Source organism: Coccomyxa subellipsoidea (genome assembly GCF_000258705.1).
Source record: "Coccomyxa subellipsoidea C-169, whole genome shotgun sequence".
In the NCBI taxonomy this organism is placed as follows: Eukaryota; Viridiplantae; Chlorophyta; class Trebouxiophyceae; family Coccomyxaceae; genus Coccomyxa; species Coccomyxa subellipsoidea.
In genome coordinates this window covers 536644-553523 of record NW_005178024.1, presented here as the reverse complement: position 1 = coordinate 553523, position 16880 = coordinate 536644, and the positions used below count along the sequence as shown (strand labels likewise).

Sequence of the window (16880 nt, the reverse complement as noted above, 5' to 3'; positions counted from 1 at the left end):
TAAGCACCCCCGATCCTTCCTGTGTTGAACTGACTGGTATCTTGCAATGCCAGGGTCTTCGGCTGCAGAGCAAGTAGACTTGGCTTAATTAAGCTGACACATGTAATTTCTTGCAGATTTCAGGCCGGGAGAGCCATGGAATGATGTTGATGGAAACCCAATACAGGTGAGCTTGATAAACCTTGGTTGGATTGCAATGGACCAGCAGACAGGAGACATTCCCAGAGGAGTGTGTGCCTGTCGCGTAGCAAATCGAAATTAACGGGCATACAGCCCTATCTGTGTTATAAGTGACCAGCAACTGACTTCTCTGCAGGCTCATGGAGGCGGAGTCTTGCTCCATGAGGGTGTCTACTACTGGTATGGAGAGGACAAATCAGGGCCGACATATAAGAAGTTCTCTCTCACGTGAGCGCCACTCACCCACACACACCTTATCATCAAATTTCAAGACAACAGGTGAAGAAAAGGGAACAAATCCAGACTTTTTTGAGAGATCTTAGAAAGAATAGTCCCATCGGTCGGGCGTGTCTTCATAGCTTCCAGCGGATCACAATTCCTGAGAAGCAGCCAAAGCTTTGCCAGTCCTGTCTTTCAAAGGATTTTTGAATGGAGGTCTCATGACAGGAGAGTGCCGACCTGTACAGGGGCGACAGCGCGGCCCGAGTGGATGTCATTGGCGTGAGGTGCTACTCCTCCACAGACCTTGCAAACTGGAGGGATGAAGGTCTGTCACGCAGCCCTCGCCTGCACCTAAACTCTGCCGGACCATTAACTTTCATGGGGCCTCTGCGCCCCCAGCAATGCGCTTATTCTAATATCCAACATCTGCATCTCTGTCTCACCGTCTTAGAAATGCAAGTAGCACTGCTTTGCAGCACAGAATGTGCAGCACCGCAGTGCAATGTTAGTACTCTAGCTTCCTCAGACCTTAAATTAGCTCAGATCTACTGTAGCATAGATTACATGAAGAGCTCAGCAATTTAGATGAAGATTACCTTGAGAGCTTAGCAATCTGAGTGCTGCATTGCAGGGCTGGTGCTGAAGAGCACCCCAAACCATCCAGACCTGGCGCCCAACATGGTGTTGGAGAGGCCAAAGGTGATCTACAATGACCGCCTGCGGACATTTGTCATGTGGATGCACATCGATGACGCAGAGTACAAAATGGCGCGCGCGGGCGTTGCCGTGAGCTCGGCGGCCACGGGACCCTTCAAGTTTCTGCGCAGCTTCCGCCCCAACGGGCGGCAGTCGCGCGATCTCAACCTGTTCAAGGTGACGCTAGCTTCCTCTCAGCTGCGCTGCAGGCCTCTTCAAGTGCTGTGCAGACATGCTCTGCTGTGTGCCCTGCGAAACATCACGCCGGAAGAGGATAAAGTGGGTTAGTGCTGTCAGGCCGGCATGGTCTGAACCTCATGCTCAAGAAGCTCTGCAGTCTGGAGGCCACGTGTTATCGGCTCAACTTGCAAGGCACATGGATGCAGCTGTTGGGTGGCATCCCAATGATTCATTTGGCTTGAAGCACTCTGCTGCGGGTCTGCACTGGCAGTTATGTCCTCTGTGGCAACCAGCAAGGACTGTGCAGAGAACTAGCTCATTGCTCCCTGTGGCTAGAAAAACAAGGGTGGTAAAAAGGGTGCATAACATGCGCAGGACGATGACGGAACGGCGTATGTCATCTATTCCAGCGAGGGCAATAAGGACATGCACATCGCCAAGCTGTCACCGGACTACACTGACACTCAGCCGCAGCACCTGAAGATATTCATCGGGCGCAGCCGAGAGGCGCCGGCCGTGTTCAAGCACGGCGGCCTTTACTTCATGCTGACCTCGGGCTGCACCGGCTGGGAGCCTAACCAGGCCGAGGTCCACTGGGCCAAGTGAGTAAGGCTTACGTGGCTTAGTCATCAGTGACCAAGCATATGTTTACACGCTTCCAGCGCTGTTGCGTCGAGTGCCAGGCATGTGCAGAAACTGTGCCCCTTCAGCCAGCTGGGATATCTCTGAGAGAAGGGATTGCCAGGAAGGCAATCTGTCAGCAATTGGTTTGATCCTGTGGGTTCTGCGCAAGTTGAGATCAAGCTAGGCTGCAATCTCTTGTGGGCTGCTGTGCAATCCACAGATGTGTACAGAATAAATCTCAGGATCAGAATTAAAGCCAGTTATTCACAGGAGCAGCGCAAGAATGATGGGGCTCGTAACGACAATTTCAATTAAGATTTCACTCGGGTGTTGTGTGCTGTGCAGTGATATGTTTGGGCAATGGAACCTGGTGGGCCATCCATGCGTGGGAGGCACGGAGATGGATGCGGCCTATACATTCCAGTCGCAGGGCAGCTTTGTGCTGCCCGTGCCGGGCCGGCCGGGCAGCTTTATATTCATGGGCGACCAATGGGACCCTGACAACCTGGCAGAGTCTAGGTGGACTTCATCTCCTTGTATGTTTTTGAGCTTCTTGTGCTGTGTTGCTCATGAGTTTGTCCTGCAGTCCATGTGCAGGCTTCCAACAAGACTGTATCAAGTATTCTCTGTCGCGTTTAAAACCTCAGGGCTGCCAGGGAAGCATCATGTCAAAGAACATGGTTAGCGAGCCCATTATTGAGAGGTTGCTGCAACGCTCCTACCCCTGAGGGCTGGAACAAGTGTGATATAATAATAATAATAATAATAATAATAATAATAATAATAATAATAATGATGATAATAATAATAATAATAATAATAATAATAATAATAATAATAATAATAATAATAATAATAATAATAATAATAATAATAATAATAATAATAATAATAATTATAATAGCAAACCCATGCATAAGCATGCTGGATTACATTGAAGAAGGTTTCAGGCTAACACTCTGTCATGGCATGCGCAGGTATGTGTGGCTGCCCTTATGGGTTGTCCCAGTGCAGAACACACCGCACGAGCTGGAGGAGGCTGACCTGAGAAAGGGACAACACATTATATTGCAAGGCAGCGAGGGACGTTCGGCACAAACAGGTGGCAACGTGATGCCAGCAGATGTGGTTTTGAGATGGCATGACTTGTGGCGGTTTAGTGACTTTGACAGAGTGCCTAAATCGAGATGGGAGTCAGGCCGGCTGTATCATATGTAGATTGTGTATACACATAGCGTTAGACCTGAAGTATGTAAACAGCTCTCCACGCGACTCTGGACGTCCAGCAGAAGCTCTAACATGAAAGTTGAAGAAGCGCGTGCCACACGATGGCATCTTGATGGCGTCATGCACTTTAAAGAGCCATAAGTGCTCAAAGCTTCAATTGCATGGCTGGCATCCAGCGCACAGCATCCAGATGCATTGTCAGCCGTTCAAGTTCTCAGATTTAATTGACTGGATGCACTGCAAGAGGTTGTGCAGGTCGATGGCTACAGTTTGGAAGTCAATCACCTGTACTTCAGATACATCACCCACCAGCAAACCACCATTGTCTTTCCTAAATGCACTAAGGTCAAAGTATGCCAGCGACAAAGTGCTCAAATACCACCACCCTCGGCAACACATGCAGCGCGCGCTTGTTAGCTGGCACATTTCTGCTGACTTCCCATTCCCATGATCCAAATGCTCAATTGAGCCAGTCCTGCCCAGAAAACCCATCCTTGCGCTTTCCATCTCATCTGCATGGGCTTCAAGTCGTGATCTATTAATTCTGCTCGTTGCTTGTTTTGCTGCAGACGAGAAGCAGCACACATGCGCATTTTACGGCACAGGATTCATGCTCTACTGCAGCACCTCTCTCTCTGCACCCCTCAGCCCTTCTTGAGCAGAAGGTACACATTGGAGTCCACCTGAAGCTCTTGCAGCTTGTCCACATCCCCTGTCAGCTGCATCAGCAGGCCCCCAAAGGAGATGTACACCTGCACCTGCGTCTGTAAACCCCCAAGAAACTTGTCTTCAGATTTCTGGGACACGCAGATACTCTGGCTTTGTGCTGCCCTGTGCTTTGTATGCAGCAAAAATTTGATTGCATGCAGCATTGACCGAACAAATATTCGTCTCAGATGTCTGTGCCATCCAGACACTCTGTCATCGTGCTGCCCTGTGCTTTTCCATGCAGCTAAATTCTAGACCGCATATAGCAGCCAGCACCAAGAGTTGATCTCAGACATCTGGGTCATGCAGAGCCTCTGGCAGAGTGCTGCCCTCTAATGTTCCCATGCAGCAGCATTTTTCTGCTGGTATTGCATGAAGTACTGAGCAGAACAGATGTGACGAGCAGCGTGACGATCTGTAGCCCACAAGAAAATTCCTACCGTGTTAGTGTTTGTGTCAACTCCTGCGTCTGCATATTTGAAGATCTTCCCGTATGTGACATACTCAAACTCGTCCATTTTGGTCTTCCGGCTGCTCTGCATCGCCTGTAAACCACGCAGGTGCTTGCTTGAATCTGAATGTAAGCCACGCAGCTTTGCATAGTCAACAATTGCATATGTAGGCACAAGCACGCACCGCATTGTACGTCCCATCTGTGGGAGTGTCGTCCAGATTGATGGTTGGAGCTAGAACCAGCCTTAGCCGCTCTCCGACCTGAAGGCAGTCAATGTCAACTCGCCACATTTTGCAGCAAAGCTGAGATACAGGTGCAGAGAGGTGGCTAGTGCCTTGAATATGTGGATGCAGCACTCAGAGGGAGCAGAAGAGCACCTTCACTGGGTAGATGTCTGTGTTGATGTCCAGCATCAGCCCCATGCCAAACAGGTCGCTGTGGCATCTGAATCTCGACACTGTGATGCACAGCAGAAATTTAAATATTATCATTGACAAAATACGAGAATGGACGCTTTTTCTGGTAAGGTTGGCAAGCTACATCCGACTTTGAAGAAGTACCTTTATCAAACTGCTTGCCGTCGGGATCCTTCTCTAGGACTTCAAAGACGTCGTTGAAAAGTTCTCTTGACATAGAGGTAGTTTGAAGGCTGCACCTTGGCTAGCCAGGTCGGTTCTCTTCACACCAAAATGCGACCCTCAGCCTTAGTCTATAGTGCCTTCTAAGGACTTGGGGAAATTTTGCAGCGTGACATTGCCGCTTGGAAATATTGAATTCCACAGCAAGATGTGAATCAGACTATACTCTTAGAGGAACAGCTTGTGTGATCCAGATCAAGCACCAATTCTTTTATTAATCCACAGCCAGTACTTTCGATGGCTGTACAAAATACTACCGAATTTAAGGATGCTCAACATTCACGAAGTATCGTATCATTTAGATTTGACTGAGGCTTGCCACTTGAAAGGCTGCCCAGTCACGTAAGCATCGGTCATCCGAGGCGTCAGCAATGCAAGCCAGAGCCAGACCCATTCATCTGAAAGCTCTAACAACACTCTTATAAATCTAACAGGACTGTAGTGTATCGAGAACAGACTTCGCATGGCAAAATTTTGTCAATACAGTATGATCGATTTTTGAAGCAATTGACTTGAGCCTATGCGGGCAAAATTTCCCTGGAAACATGCAGGGCCAAGGGATGTCGGTAGACTATGCTGTGCAGATTATTGTTATGGCCCAGCACCCCAGCGCCTCCCGCGAGCAGCGCCTGGCGGCGTCAGAGCTATTCACTCAGGCATGGCCTCTGTTGAGCTTTACAGCTGTGTTCTTGGTTTTAAAACATCACCAATCCAATGCAAAAAAAAGTTGTTGTTTATTATTCTAAGGCATATCAGATCCATTACTTACCTTTGCAAAGCTCCTCTGATGGTGCATGGCCATTTTCACGCTGTGCATAATTCATCTGATCGGTATAAAGGCCTCATTCAATGTTCGTTGGAACGCAGATCAAGAGCGGAGACGCACGAGAGGCTGTCACATTGGCAATGGGCCTTCTTGTCAGCGGGCGACCGCTGGAGGTCCAGCACTTTGGCTTTCAGCTGCTCCAGACGCTGGTGCGCCCTGACATGTGGTATTTTACCAGCATATTTTACCATACAAAACCTCGTTGCACCAAGTCCTCATCTCCTGCAGAAGCTTTGAGGGAAGTGATCCTGCATAGTCAATGTGCTTGGGGTTGGGCGCAGGTGTCCTCCCAGTGGGAGAAGTTCAGTGCTGATGAGCACATCCAGCTGGCCCGCCTGGCTCTGAGCCTCTTCCAACAAGGTACTGCCACCTCTGCTGGCCCCGCCACATTGCAATTCTCCCTGATTCCAATTGCAACACTCTTGTGACATTGCATTTTTACTTCAGTGGCCTCAAGATTACATGCCACTCCAGGGGGTTCATCAAACGGTTTAATGATTGACCTACCTTGTCAGCAAGGCCGGTGTTGTCAAAGGGGTTGCAGAAATGGCCCAGCATCATACCTCAGTGGCATCATACAATCTTTTGAAATGTCCAATGCTGATGTTTTGATTTGCATGGCAGTGGGAAGGGACCGGGAGGGGTGGGCGGTGCGAAGCAAAGCTGCACTGGTTCTGGCGCTGGTGGCGAAGCGGCAGGGGCCCAGCATGGTGCAGGAGCTGCTGCCACAATTATTAAACATTGCCAGGGAGAGCCCCACACACACAGAAATGGTGAGGCCCTTTCTCCTGGCCAGAAATGAATCTCCTTCACAAGCGGGACTGTCCAACAAGCCTTCACATGCATAATGCCTGTGCCTCTTCCCATGTGTCCTCCTTTTGTATTGACCTTGTGCTTGAGGGCAGCGAGACAAGGGGTTGAAAAAACTAGAGATGTACCGCACACGGATCTTGTATCACAGTTAAATACATAGTTGATGCACTTTCACTCGTCAAATTATTGGAAAGCCTGGTATTCCAAACTCCCCAGCCTCGATTTCCATGTCGATTTGGGCAGGTCATGTACTAGGACCCTGACATCTGCGAGCCCATCCCCAGTATTGGGGGGACTGAATAAATAGAGTTCTCGTCCGCAGGTAAACTGTTTGAATGCAGGCTGTGATGTGGCTGCCAGGTGTGCATGGTGCTGCGGTTGGAGGCAGAGGAGCTGACTCAGTACACTGATGACCTGGACGCTGACCAGAAGAGGGAGCTGCTGGGGGCGCTGCTGCACTCCCTCGACTCCGTCCTGCCCTTCCTACAAAAAGCGAGTCATCTCACTGCGATCTGTCTGTATCAAGCCCCTGCGAGTTCCAGTACTGCTGCGCTTACATGCTAGCATCCTCAGAGATCCTGCATGGCATCCAGCAAGTGTGCATAAATTCTTTACATGATGAATTTTGACAATCTGGTGACTAGTGCGGGCTTCTTGCATTTGTTTAAGAGAAATTGTGCGGGCTGCGCCAAGGTATCCTTACCCTGTGCCTTTTATATTGACACAAAGTACAGGCTTGAAGGTGTAGACATTTGGTGTGCTGGCATGCAGACTCTTCAGGATCATTTTGGGGAGGCTATGGCCGCGCAAGGCAGGGGAGACAGCTCAGCTGCAGCACTGCACAATGGCGTTGTCACCGCCGCTATAGGTGTGCTGCTGCCCATGTTCCTTTGCTCAGCATTAGCAGTGCATTTCCTACTCGTCATGTTGCATTTCACCCTTCAACAAGTCTCCGCCCATCACACCTTTCGCGTGTTCTTCTTTGTGATACACAGGATTATCTCATGTTCATGTGCCACATGTTTGACAGCTGCCATGTGCGATGCAGAGGCAGTGCAGGCGTATTTGGAGTGGTCGCCTCTGGGGCGCGTGGGAGCAAGCGGGCTGCTGAGCGCGTGCGCGTATCTGCTGACCGTTCCCTCCCACCGCATGGGCTCCTGCGGCATGCTGCGCCAGGTGTCGCAGCGCAGACAGCTGCAGGTGCGTAGCTGTTGTTCTGAGTTGACACAGATTTTTAATTCAAATTGTCAGATTTTTGTCCTCTGGCTGCATGGTATAGAGCAGCATGCTGCAGCCAACTTGTTGATGCCTTCGCATGCAAGGGCGCTATGACTCTGACTGTACGACCCCGCAGCTTGGAGGCTGTAAATTTTGTATACAAATATTCCCATATTTGTTCTTTTTTCCTCTCCTGTTTGTCAGAAAATTCTGGCTTCTTGGATGTTGATATCAGCCATTGCCGGCTCCTAGTAGCAGAAAGACAAGTTGTCTGACCGGGCCAAATGTGCACAATGGCAGGAGGAGACTGGCGTGTACAATTCTGTCATGGCGACAGCTGGCGAGGCGCTGATGCACGCGGCCGGTCAGCTGCTGGCGCCCGAAAGCGCTCGCCAGCTGGACTATGACGGGGATGCGGACGAGTTTGGGCAGTACTTGTGTGAGACCATGGCCGGCTTCGGCACCAGTCACCTGCACACGCTCGCGCCCGACAAGAAGATCCTCTTCCTGCAGCAGGCGAGCCCATTTTCACTCTCATTATTTCTGTTGAAGTAGCTCACACCCAGCAAAAAGATCCTGTTTCTGCAGCAAACTTGCTCCTGTGCTTCTTGGTGTTGGCGCTACGGTGCATGCATGCGCCATAGTCCTTCAGCACGCATGCACATGGACTTACCTTTTCGATAGAGATATGTGTTTAAGTCCTCCTTAACTTGCCTTGATCGTAATGCAACGCACGCATGTGCCACACATTCATGAGGTGTCCTGCAAGGGCTCTCAGAGGCTTGTGGGCTTCAATCTAGAGCACACCACCTCAACGTTGAGGCCCATTGCCATACCGGCCTTCCACCGCAGGATCAGCCTTTTGGCATGTGTTGGGAACGCACGTATTCCTGCTCAGTTTTCCAGCCGGACAAAGACCTTATCAGAATGCTCGATTTTTAGGTATCATATGTTGCTGCACAGATGCTGGCGTTCACGCAGCACGCGTACATGCTGCTGGCGGCCAAGGCGATGCCCTTCTGGACGAGCCTGCTGACCTCCACGGAGCGCTCTGCTGCGCGCATCGAACCACTGGCGCCAGAAAACTCGCCTATTCCCCTGGAGTGCGTCGTCGTGCTCATGGACCTCGCAGGTGACTCACCCTGACCTGTCTGGCCGCTAGGCAGTTTTCTCTGTGCAGCTGCGTATTAGGCGTGGATTCACGTGCCCTCCCAGAAATGGTCGCAACCGCACAATGTCTTTTTCTGTCAAGCATGGATTTCAGAAGATGTGCCTCACCACCTACAGTATCTGGTGTATGGCCAAACTTGGCCTGAGAACTGAGCACAATCAAACACTCAAATTCTCTTGAAGGGCGCAGATGGGGTGGTAGCAATACCATTTTTGCGCGAGAGCAGACTGGATTACTAACAACGCACGTTTGCCAGATCAGGAGTACTCTGGATATCCATTCACGTCATCATTTTATTGCCGGCCACTGTCCTGCAGGCGAGCAGCTGCGCAAGGGCGTGCATCTGGTGGAGGCTGACACGGAGCTGCCACCCTTCTTCGACACCTTTGAGGACTACCGCGAGTTCTGCCTCGACTACCGCTCCTCGCTCGGCAAGATCGCGCGTCTCACCGCCTGCCTGCTCCCCGAGCCGGCCCTGGCCGCCGCCTCCCGCCGCCTGTCATCCGCGCTGGGAGTCTGCTCCGCCTCCGGCGCCAGCCTGGAGGTGGACTTTCTGTTAGTAACCTTTCTATTAAAAGTAAAGAAGATTACTTGCATGCCACCAAGGAGTAGCGGAGGCAAGCAGCCACTTAAAGCCATGGAATACCGCCATGGAATAGCAGAGAGTACAGGATTTCAATGCCCAAGTGTTGCGGCTTGTGTACTGCAGTGGCTTGTCCCAGAAGTTCTCTGGGGGAGCAGGCATCATGTCCTGACAGAGATGAATTTGAGAGGTTCTAGAGAAGGCCTGTGCTTGGAGGGATGCAGCTGTCTGAGCTGCCAGGGATAATGCAGTCTGGATGGTCTGGACAAGACGAGTGGATAATGCCTGACCATGTGATGGCTGCTGACACCGCAGGAGCAGCAGAGCCAGTTTGAGGCGGCGGTGGTGTTCCTGGACTCGGTAGTCACCCAGGTATCAGCGGCGCACCTGGCCGACCCGAAGCCCGGCAGCGCTGCAGCAGACAAAGCCGGCATCCTCCGCGAGCTGCAGGCCCTGCTGCAACAGGTGCGCTGCTTTGCTCTCTGCCAAGATGTGACTTGGCAGTGGCGAATTGTAGAGGAACGACTATTGTGCTTTGCGAAATGCAGACTCGGGCCTTGAACAAGGTGCCGAGAAAGTATGCTTTGAAGGCGTTGTGGTTGCCCGTTGCAAAGCCCTCAGTTCTTGCCATCTCAATAATACATTGATCTAATGATCAACACAATATTGGCCAAGCCCTTTCTGTGACTGCTATAATAGAGCAGCGTAGAAAACAGGCCCCAGTGACAGAGTGCGTGTTGTGACACGTGTGTTGGAGTGACTTGCAGTGAAATACCTATGGGAGGACATGCATCAATTTTCTGGCAACACCACATATGCGATATGAGGAGGAGGCCCATCCATGGGAGGGTGCAGCTCAATGAGCTGCCATGAACACAGGCACTGATCTAATAATAGATCCTAGGTGACGAGTATTTGAGTGCATGTGCCGTGTGTATCTGCAGCTGCTGCAGGCGCGGCTGTCGGACCCCACGCTGCTGAATTGGCACTGCCGCGCGCTGGAGGCCTTTGCACGATGCGTTTCAGCCTTCCCAGACCTCATGCCCGTCATTATGCAGAAGGTGCTCTTTTTACTATTCACTCCCACCAAAAATCCATAATGACGCTCATTGGGACGTTCTCGTATATCATCTTCATGATGACAAATCTCAACATGCTCCGCCCATTCCCAGCACCACCGTGAGCCATCACAGCATCTACAGTCTTGCACGAGGTTGGAATTTTCCCATTCCATTGAAGGTCATGATGACTATGGAAGGATTGGGCAGAGATAATGACCGAATCTGTTGAATGCTACCTGAATTGAGTTTATTTGACTGCGACGCTCCCTAAGGATTGACTGCTTGCTGTGCTGCAGGTGTTCGACATGTTCTCATACGTGCAATTTGAGGGAGATCCCCAGGACATACCCCCGCCCCACCCCCCACCGGGCTGGAAGGATGCATTCACCGCCCAGCACAGAGTCGCCGGCACCATGCTGGCCTACGCCAAGGCTGCTCCCCAGGCAATCCTCTCCATTTCTCTCTGCTCATGACTTGTGTCACTATTAGTGGGACGGTATGTCTTGACAGGCTGCCTGCTGCACCAGAAGCTCTGCAGCTTTGCTACAGCCATGATGATTGCCGAGTGACTTTGGTCGGTCCAGAGCTTCCTGGTGATCATCAGAAGCTGTAGCACAGTTGCAGCATGGGCTCCACTGCCCTCAGCCAGCGTTCTGGTATTACAGCCACATCTCAACAGCTGCTAAATGCACCACTGGCTCTGCAACTGCCTCTTGTTGTTCCTGGGAAGCTTTTGTCCTGGTCCAGAGCTTTCTGGCAACTGTCAACAGCTGTAGCACAGTTGCGCCATGGGCGATTCCACTGCACTTATTCAGCGTTCAGGTGCACATGGCATGTAATGGAGAAGGGAAACAAATATCTCGAAGTGAGGGGAATGCATGCATGCAGGCGATGCGGCCGCACCTGACGACGCTGGCAGGGCGCATGGAGGAGATGTGGGCAGCGCATAAGTTGGGCACGGGCGAGCGCAACGTCCTCTGTGATGCCATGCTGGCAGCCTCCGCCTCTGGGGGCCCCGAGCTGCGCACACAGGTGCCCTTCTGCTTCCCCATGAGCTGCTTTCATGCCTTCATTTACCTTTTGGCTGCATCTCCCCTGATCTTCTTGGCTTTCTTTCTCCGTACCTGTGGAATGATGCTCGGTATGCTTGTTTGAGATAACCTTCATTGGTAAGCAATACACTGCTACCCCTTATGCAGTTTTTGAGCATCTCACTCAGTCATGTGAAGAACATAAGTACCAGTGCGGGTGAAATGGGCGACCCACTTGTGAAAGTGCCTGAGAGGCAATACATTGTGGGCAGGTGGTGGAGTGGGTGCTGGGCAGCATCAGGAGCGTGTGGTCGGATGCAGCCTGGCAGCAGCACCTGTCCAGCACCTCTGCATTCCTCGCGCGCTTCATGCCCCTGCAACACAGCCAGCAGGGCGCTGTGGAGGTGAGATCATTTACTTGATGCCAAACCATTCTTGTGCTCTTCAGGAGGCAGAGGGGAGGTCCTGTGGATGAATGTGCATTGCATAATTGTTTTCATAAAATCAGGCCAAACTTGGGTGTACATAGATAATAGGAAATCTTGTGCAGAATGATTACACAAGCACATGGACAACCCCATGAGAGGCCGAGATGACATGCAGCTTGCTGATGATTTCAAGCATGGCATAGTGTGCTGGTGTAATATTCGTGTGTTTGGAAGCAGATCGAGGGGCGGCTGGCGCGGTGGGAAGTGTTCCACCATGTGCACATGATCAGCCGCACAGTCAAGCGCATGCCCGCATGCAGCTCGCTGACTAATGCTGAGTCAGTCCCCGGGTCCGCCGGCTGGCACGCGCTGAACGGCCACCTGCCGTGGATGCTGGGTCCCGTGCTGCAGATTGTGCGCTGCCTGCACTCCATCTACTCCCCACAGGTGAGACTACAAAGCCCTTGTGGCATGTCTGTTCATCAGAGTATGTCCTCGGATGTCCTTGTAGGACTCGCAATATGCATGCCTGACCCAGTCTGTGCATACGTCCAGCACACGGCCATCCTGTACCTGACCTGCATATATTTGGATGCAGACAGCGAAGGGGCCTTGCTTGGTGGGCGAGAGGGCCCCATGCTGCCTGTGTGGCTCCAGCAACTTCCAGACAATTGTGTATCCCTCAGAGTGTGTATTGCCAAAGCTGTCGTGGAATAAAGGTTCACGCTGCAGGGAGCACTGTGGCAAGCAGCTCTGCCGTAGCACAGGCGCCTTGGACAATTGTTTTTTATGGTACCGTCAGAGAGCCTTTCAAGTTGGACGAGATCAAACTGCAAGCACTTCTTGACTGGGCAGCTCTGTTCTATCAACAGGCGCTGGCGGCCCTGTCAGAGGTGGCGGCTGCGCTGGAGATGGGTCCCCGGGAGAAGGCGCTCTACCTGAAGCACCGCGCAAAGGCCGCCGCGGCTGCGCAGTCCGATGAGGAAGTTGCCTCTACTTTGGCTGGCTCCACGCCTGCCGGCCTGCGCACTTGGATCCGCCAGGCAAGCATTTTAATTCTCCCTGCATTGTGTTTTGCCAGATCGATCTTCTTTGCAGCGTTATGCTCTTGGTACGTTCTCAGCCTTGTGTCATTTCGTTGCATCATGGAAAGGTGTTCTTTAAGTCTGCACAACGCCCTGCCCAGAAGAGTTTGTGCAAGGCATCCACAGCTTTGGCTCTTAATATCTTGGTCCAGTGGCCAACTGATGAGGAGGGATTGGAGAACCTTATCTCTGCAGAGATGTAATAATTCTGGTCACATAGTCAGGCTTTACACAGAGCACTCCACAATGTCAATCAGAGCACTTGTGACAAAAGATACGACAACTCTGTGGTGCAGATGAGGGAAGAGCTGTATCAGACGCTGGGCGCAATGGCGTCACAGATTGCGGGATGGTACCAGATGACGGCGGTGCTGCCCGCCTGGGCAGCCGCAATCGTGGGGGACCTGCCCATAATGCCCAACCAGCACCTTCGCTTACTCACCCGCCACGTCATCAGCCCCCTAGTCAAAGCCTGCCCACCAGCGCACAGGTCCGCATCCTGCCTTACTCTCACCCATCTGATCACGCGTATCAAAAGGGCGAGAGCATAAGTGATGTCTCATCCTGATGATGCACTTGTTACTACCCTGTGTTCCTTCATACAGCTTGAAAAATATCCTGCATGGGCTGCCAGTAAGCAGCCTTAAAAGTCCGTGCAGGCTTATTTTTCGGCTGGTTTGAAGAAAGCCAGAGAAGATGTCCTTGTCGAGTCCTCTCTAATGGGCACACAGAGGCACTGAGGCCAAAATGAAGCCTTTTCTCGCTACATATGCCGCTGCGTTACTGTCTGCCTGTTTGGGTTCGATTAATTACAATGTGCAAGGATACGTTTTGCCTGAATAAGAAGGTTGCCCATTCAGGAACACATGGCTGCTGCCAATACTGGCGCCGCTGCTGCCGCATGTGCTGGCACGGCTCAGCGCTGACTGGACGCGCGTCGTGGCCTCCTCCGGCGCACAGGTAATGCCTTGCACCAAGTTGTGCACATGCAACACATGCACAGAGAATTGGATGTCATGCTTGTTCTGGTGTTGCGAGAGATTGGGTCAAACGTACCAGGTTACACATCCCTGCTATGCATGTCATCTTAGCCTTAACCCATCAAGTGGCCATCTGACACCTCTGGATCCAGATAATTCCAGTGATGATCCCAATGGACGAACTCCTGGCCCCTGGGTTGTTGATGGTCTCAGATGAAATTATGACAACAAGGGCTAAGCCTGTCGTAGCTACTCTCGATCCTAGACTACTCACAAATGCAACTGTGATGGCAGGCGGCGGCTGCGGCTGTGAACGGAGCGCACACGTCAGAGGCGGCTCCCGAGGCCGAGTCTGAAGTGATAGCGGAGCGGCTGTTGCGGGAGCTGACTGCCGAGCATGTCGGGCTACTCACAACATTGCAGGACACAGGTATGCAAGACTCCCATCAATTACTTCATCTGTCATGCTGTGCCAGGCCCTTTACATCTTAGCATGCTTTTATTGTCCATTGGATGCCTGAGCTTGATTACCGTAGATCGCGGATATTCCAGACGTCCTGCAGTTGTCAAAAGGCAAATTTGGCAGTTTTGAGCTTTTCTCTTGGAGGCGTGCATGGTTGGACAGACATAGCACAGAGCTGGTTTTTTGAACACTCATAAATTCGTGACATTGAACACTCATTAATTCGTGACAGAGGTGATCTTAAGAAATTTATGGTTATTTTCGTACGGACTGGTTTAAACATTATCGTGTGTTCGTTGAGGTCTGATATTTTCGTCGGTCGGCTCATTGAAGAGTGGTTGCTGGTTGGTGTGTTCCCGATCATCGCTATGCACAGCAGGCTTTTCCTGCCGAGTATTATTGCTACGGCATGTAAGATTGGAACATGGGGAGAAGAACCAAAGCCCAAGGGAAGGAAGAGAAGGAATGGAAGGAGAATGATGGAAGATTACCGTTGCTGCAGGGTCGGGGGGTATAGGGGCGGAGAGTGCGATGGCGTGGCTGGCGCGGGAAGCGCCGGACACAGCGCTGTGCGCAGCCGTCACCGCCACTGCCGCCCTCTGGTGGCCCGATGAGATCGTGGGCAAGGCCGCCACCTTCTGCAGGTGCCCCTCACATGCCTCCCCATGCGCCCACCTGCACCCGTGTGCCTTGCCCCACTAGCACTGGTTCTTGAGTAGCGAGGGGTAACAGGCTATGGCCCGCAGAGCAGAATCAATCGTGTACATTACCATGAGCAACTCTTGCGGCTGAGCAAATGACTGGATGGTATTGCCAATCAAGTTCCACTCATGCAGGACTTTGACCGGCCCTTTGACCGGCCCGGGGAACATTCATTGCCTTCATGAGTGTCATAAATTAGGTTTCAAGGAGTAAAATTTGTAGGAAGGGTAACAGCACTGACTGCATTGGGCTTCAAATTGCGCGCAGGGGGATCGTGGCGATGGGGGCGCAGAGCGAGCAGCTGCGGGGCTTCATGGAGCGCGAGATGCTCCGCGGCGCATTTGCAGCGGTGGCATCCTCATCCGTGGCCCAGCGCGCGGACCTGCTGCATCTTGCGCGAGACATCCTCGCCCTGCAGCTGCCGCTGCCGCCCACTCCCCGCCAGGTGCGCATGCTGACCTGGCGCTGATGTGGCATCTTCGCATGCCACGTCACCCCATATTGAAACTTAATTCCCCCGGCTGTCACCATGATTCAAGATGAGGAAAGGACTGTCCTGCAGTGGGCCATAAGACTTTGTTCTGGCGTGCTCATGTCGTCCTGTTTGTTGATGTTGGAAATTAACGTTGTTGACTGCATTCTGGGGTTTGCGGCACTTCCATTGAGAGGCCGTCAAGAGAAGCGAATCACCGCATGCAGCTGGCATCTGCTTTCACATGCAGTCGGCTGCGCAAGTGGCGACTCTCTTGTCTTTGTCGCCACTCCCTGGAAGCCTTTAATTAGAGCTTGAGGGGCTGGTGCACCAACCGCACTCCAGCTGCATGCATGCAGCCGGCAGCCAGTGTGTAGGACAATCCGTATTTATCTGCTGGAGGGCATGGGATCGTTTTCAACAGGATGCGTGGCATTGTTGTGCAGGAGCTGCTGCGGTTGCCGGCGGTGAGTGCGGAGGTGGTGGCGGGTTTTGAGGCGGCCATGATGGCCACACGCAGCGAGAAGGACCAGCGCAACCTCATACGCCGCCTGCTCTTCAACTCTGGTCAGCCGTCAGCTGCGATAGCCTGTCTCTGCGTTAGACAAGGGATTTGTGGCACACAATGGCATCATACCCATTGTCACTTTCATGCACGGGTCTTTGGGCACACATCTTCCTTCAACTGCTCCCCACACTCTTCAGGAGCTGCAGAAATGGCGCAGACCAGAAGTTTTTTGCCCATGGTCGTAATGGTCGTAATATTTGAACTGCAAGGGCAGAGCAATCTGCTGTGGGGGTCTCCAAACTTAAAAGAGGTAAGTTGGCAATAGTTTTATTGAAGCAAGAAAAGTGTGGCGCGCAGGTGCGGAGGATCTGCAGAGGTCACTGGGCGACTGGCGGCCGGTCATGGCGTTCGTGAATCTGGCAGAGCCAAAACTGCGCGTGAGGCATGCATCTGTGGACGAAGAGGGATCGTCCTTCCACATCCCAACATGAGGGTTAAGAGAAAGGAACTGTTATGATGTCACAATAAGAAGATGAAGTGATATGGGGCTCACAGAGGCTAACACCCTCTTGAACACACAGGAAGTAGGAACACATGATGAACAAAGGAA

The 16880-nt window shown here is 52.0% G+C and overlaps 3 protein-coding genes across 3 annotated transcripts; 2 read left to right on the top strand and 1 right to left on the bottom strand.

Annotated features, from left to right (window-relative positions):
* Positions 1-124: 124 nt before the first annotated feature.
* On the top strand, positions 125-2587 carry COCSUDRAFT_19551 (Arabinanase/levansucrase/invertase; the record flags this gene model as incomplete). The annotated part of the gene is made up of 6 exons (XM_005643829.1): positions 125-166; positions 317-408; positions 657-727; positions 1034-1275; positions 1654-1880; positions 2248-2587. Coding segments are annotated over 6 exons (1014 nt in total), but the record flags the coding sequence as incomplete, so codon positions are not given.
* Positions 2588-3773: 1186 nt separating this feature from the next.
* On the bottom strand, positions 3774-4924 carry COCSUDRAFT_44692 (hypothetical protein; the record flags this gene model as incomplete). The annotated part of the gene is made up of 5 exons (XM_005643828.1): positions 3774-3887; positions 4278-4382; positions 4474-4551; positions 4669-4748; positions 4852-4924. The coding sequence occupies 5 exons, from the start codon at positions 4922-4924 to the stop codon at positions 3774-3776; spliced, it is 450 nt and encodes a 149-aa protein (XP_005643885.1).
* A 911-nt stretch (positions 4925-5835) lies between these two features.
* On the top strand, positions 5836-16761 carry COCSUDRAFT_44691 (hypothetical protein; the record flags this gene model as incomplete). The annotated part of the gene is made up of 24 exons (XM_005643827.1): positions 5836-5904; positions 6037-6115; positions 6380-6528; positions 6929-7039; positions 7340-7436; positions 7617-7768; positions 8087-8252; positions 8639-8670; positions 8750-8918; positions 9275-9501; positions 9856-10005; positions 10485-10601; positions 10898-11002; positions 11490-11633; positions 11905-12036; positions 12298-12507; positions 12933-13046; positions 13442-13635; positions 14006-14105; positions 14420-14555; positions 15091-15232; positions 15558-15735; positions 16209-16329; positions 16628-16761. The coding sequence occupies 24 exons, from the start codon at positions 5836-5838 to the stop codon at positions 16759-16761; spliced, it is 3228 nt and encodes a 1075-aa protein (XP_005643884.1).
* Positions 16762-16880: the final 119 nt, after the last annotated feature.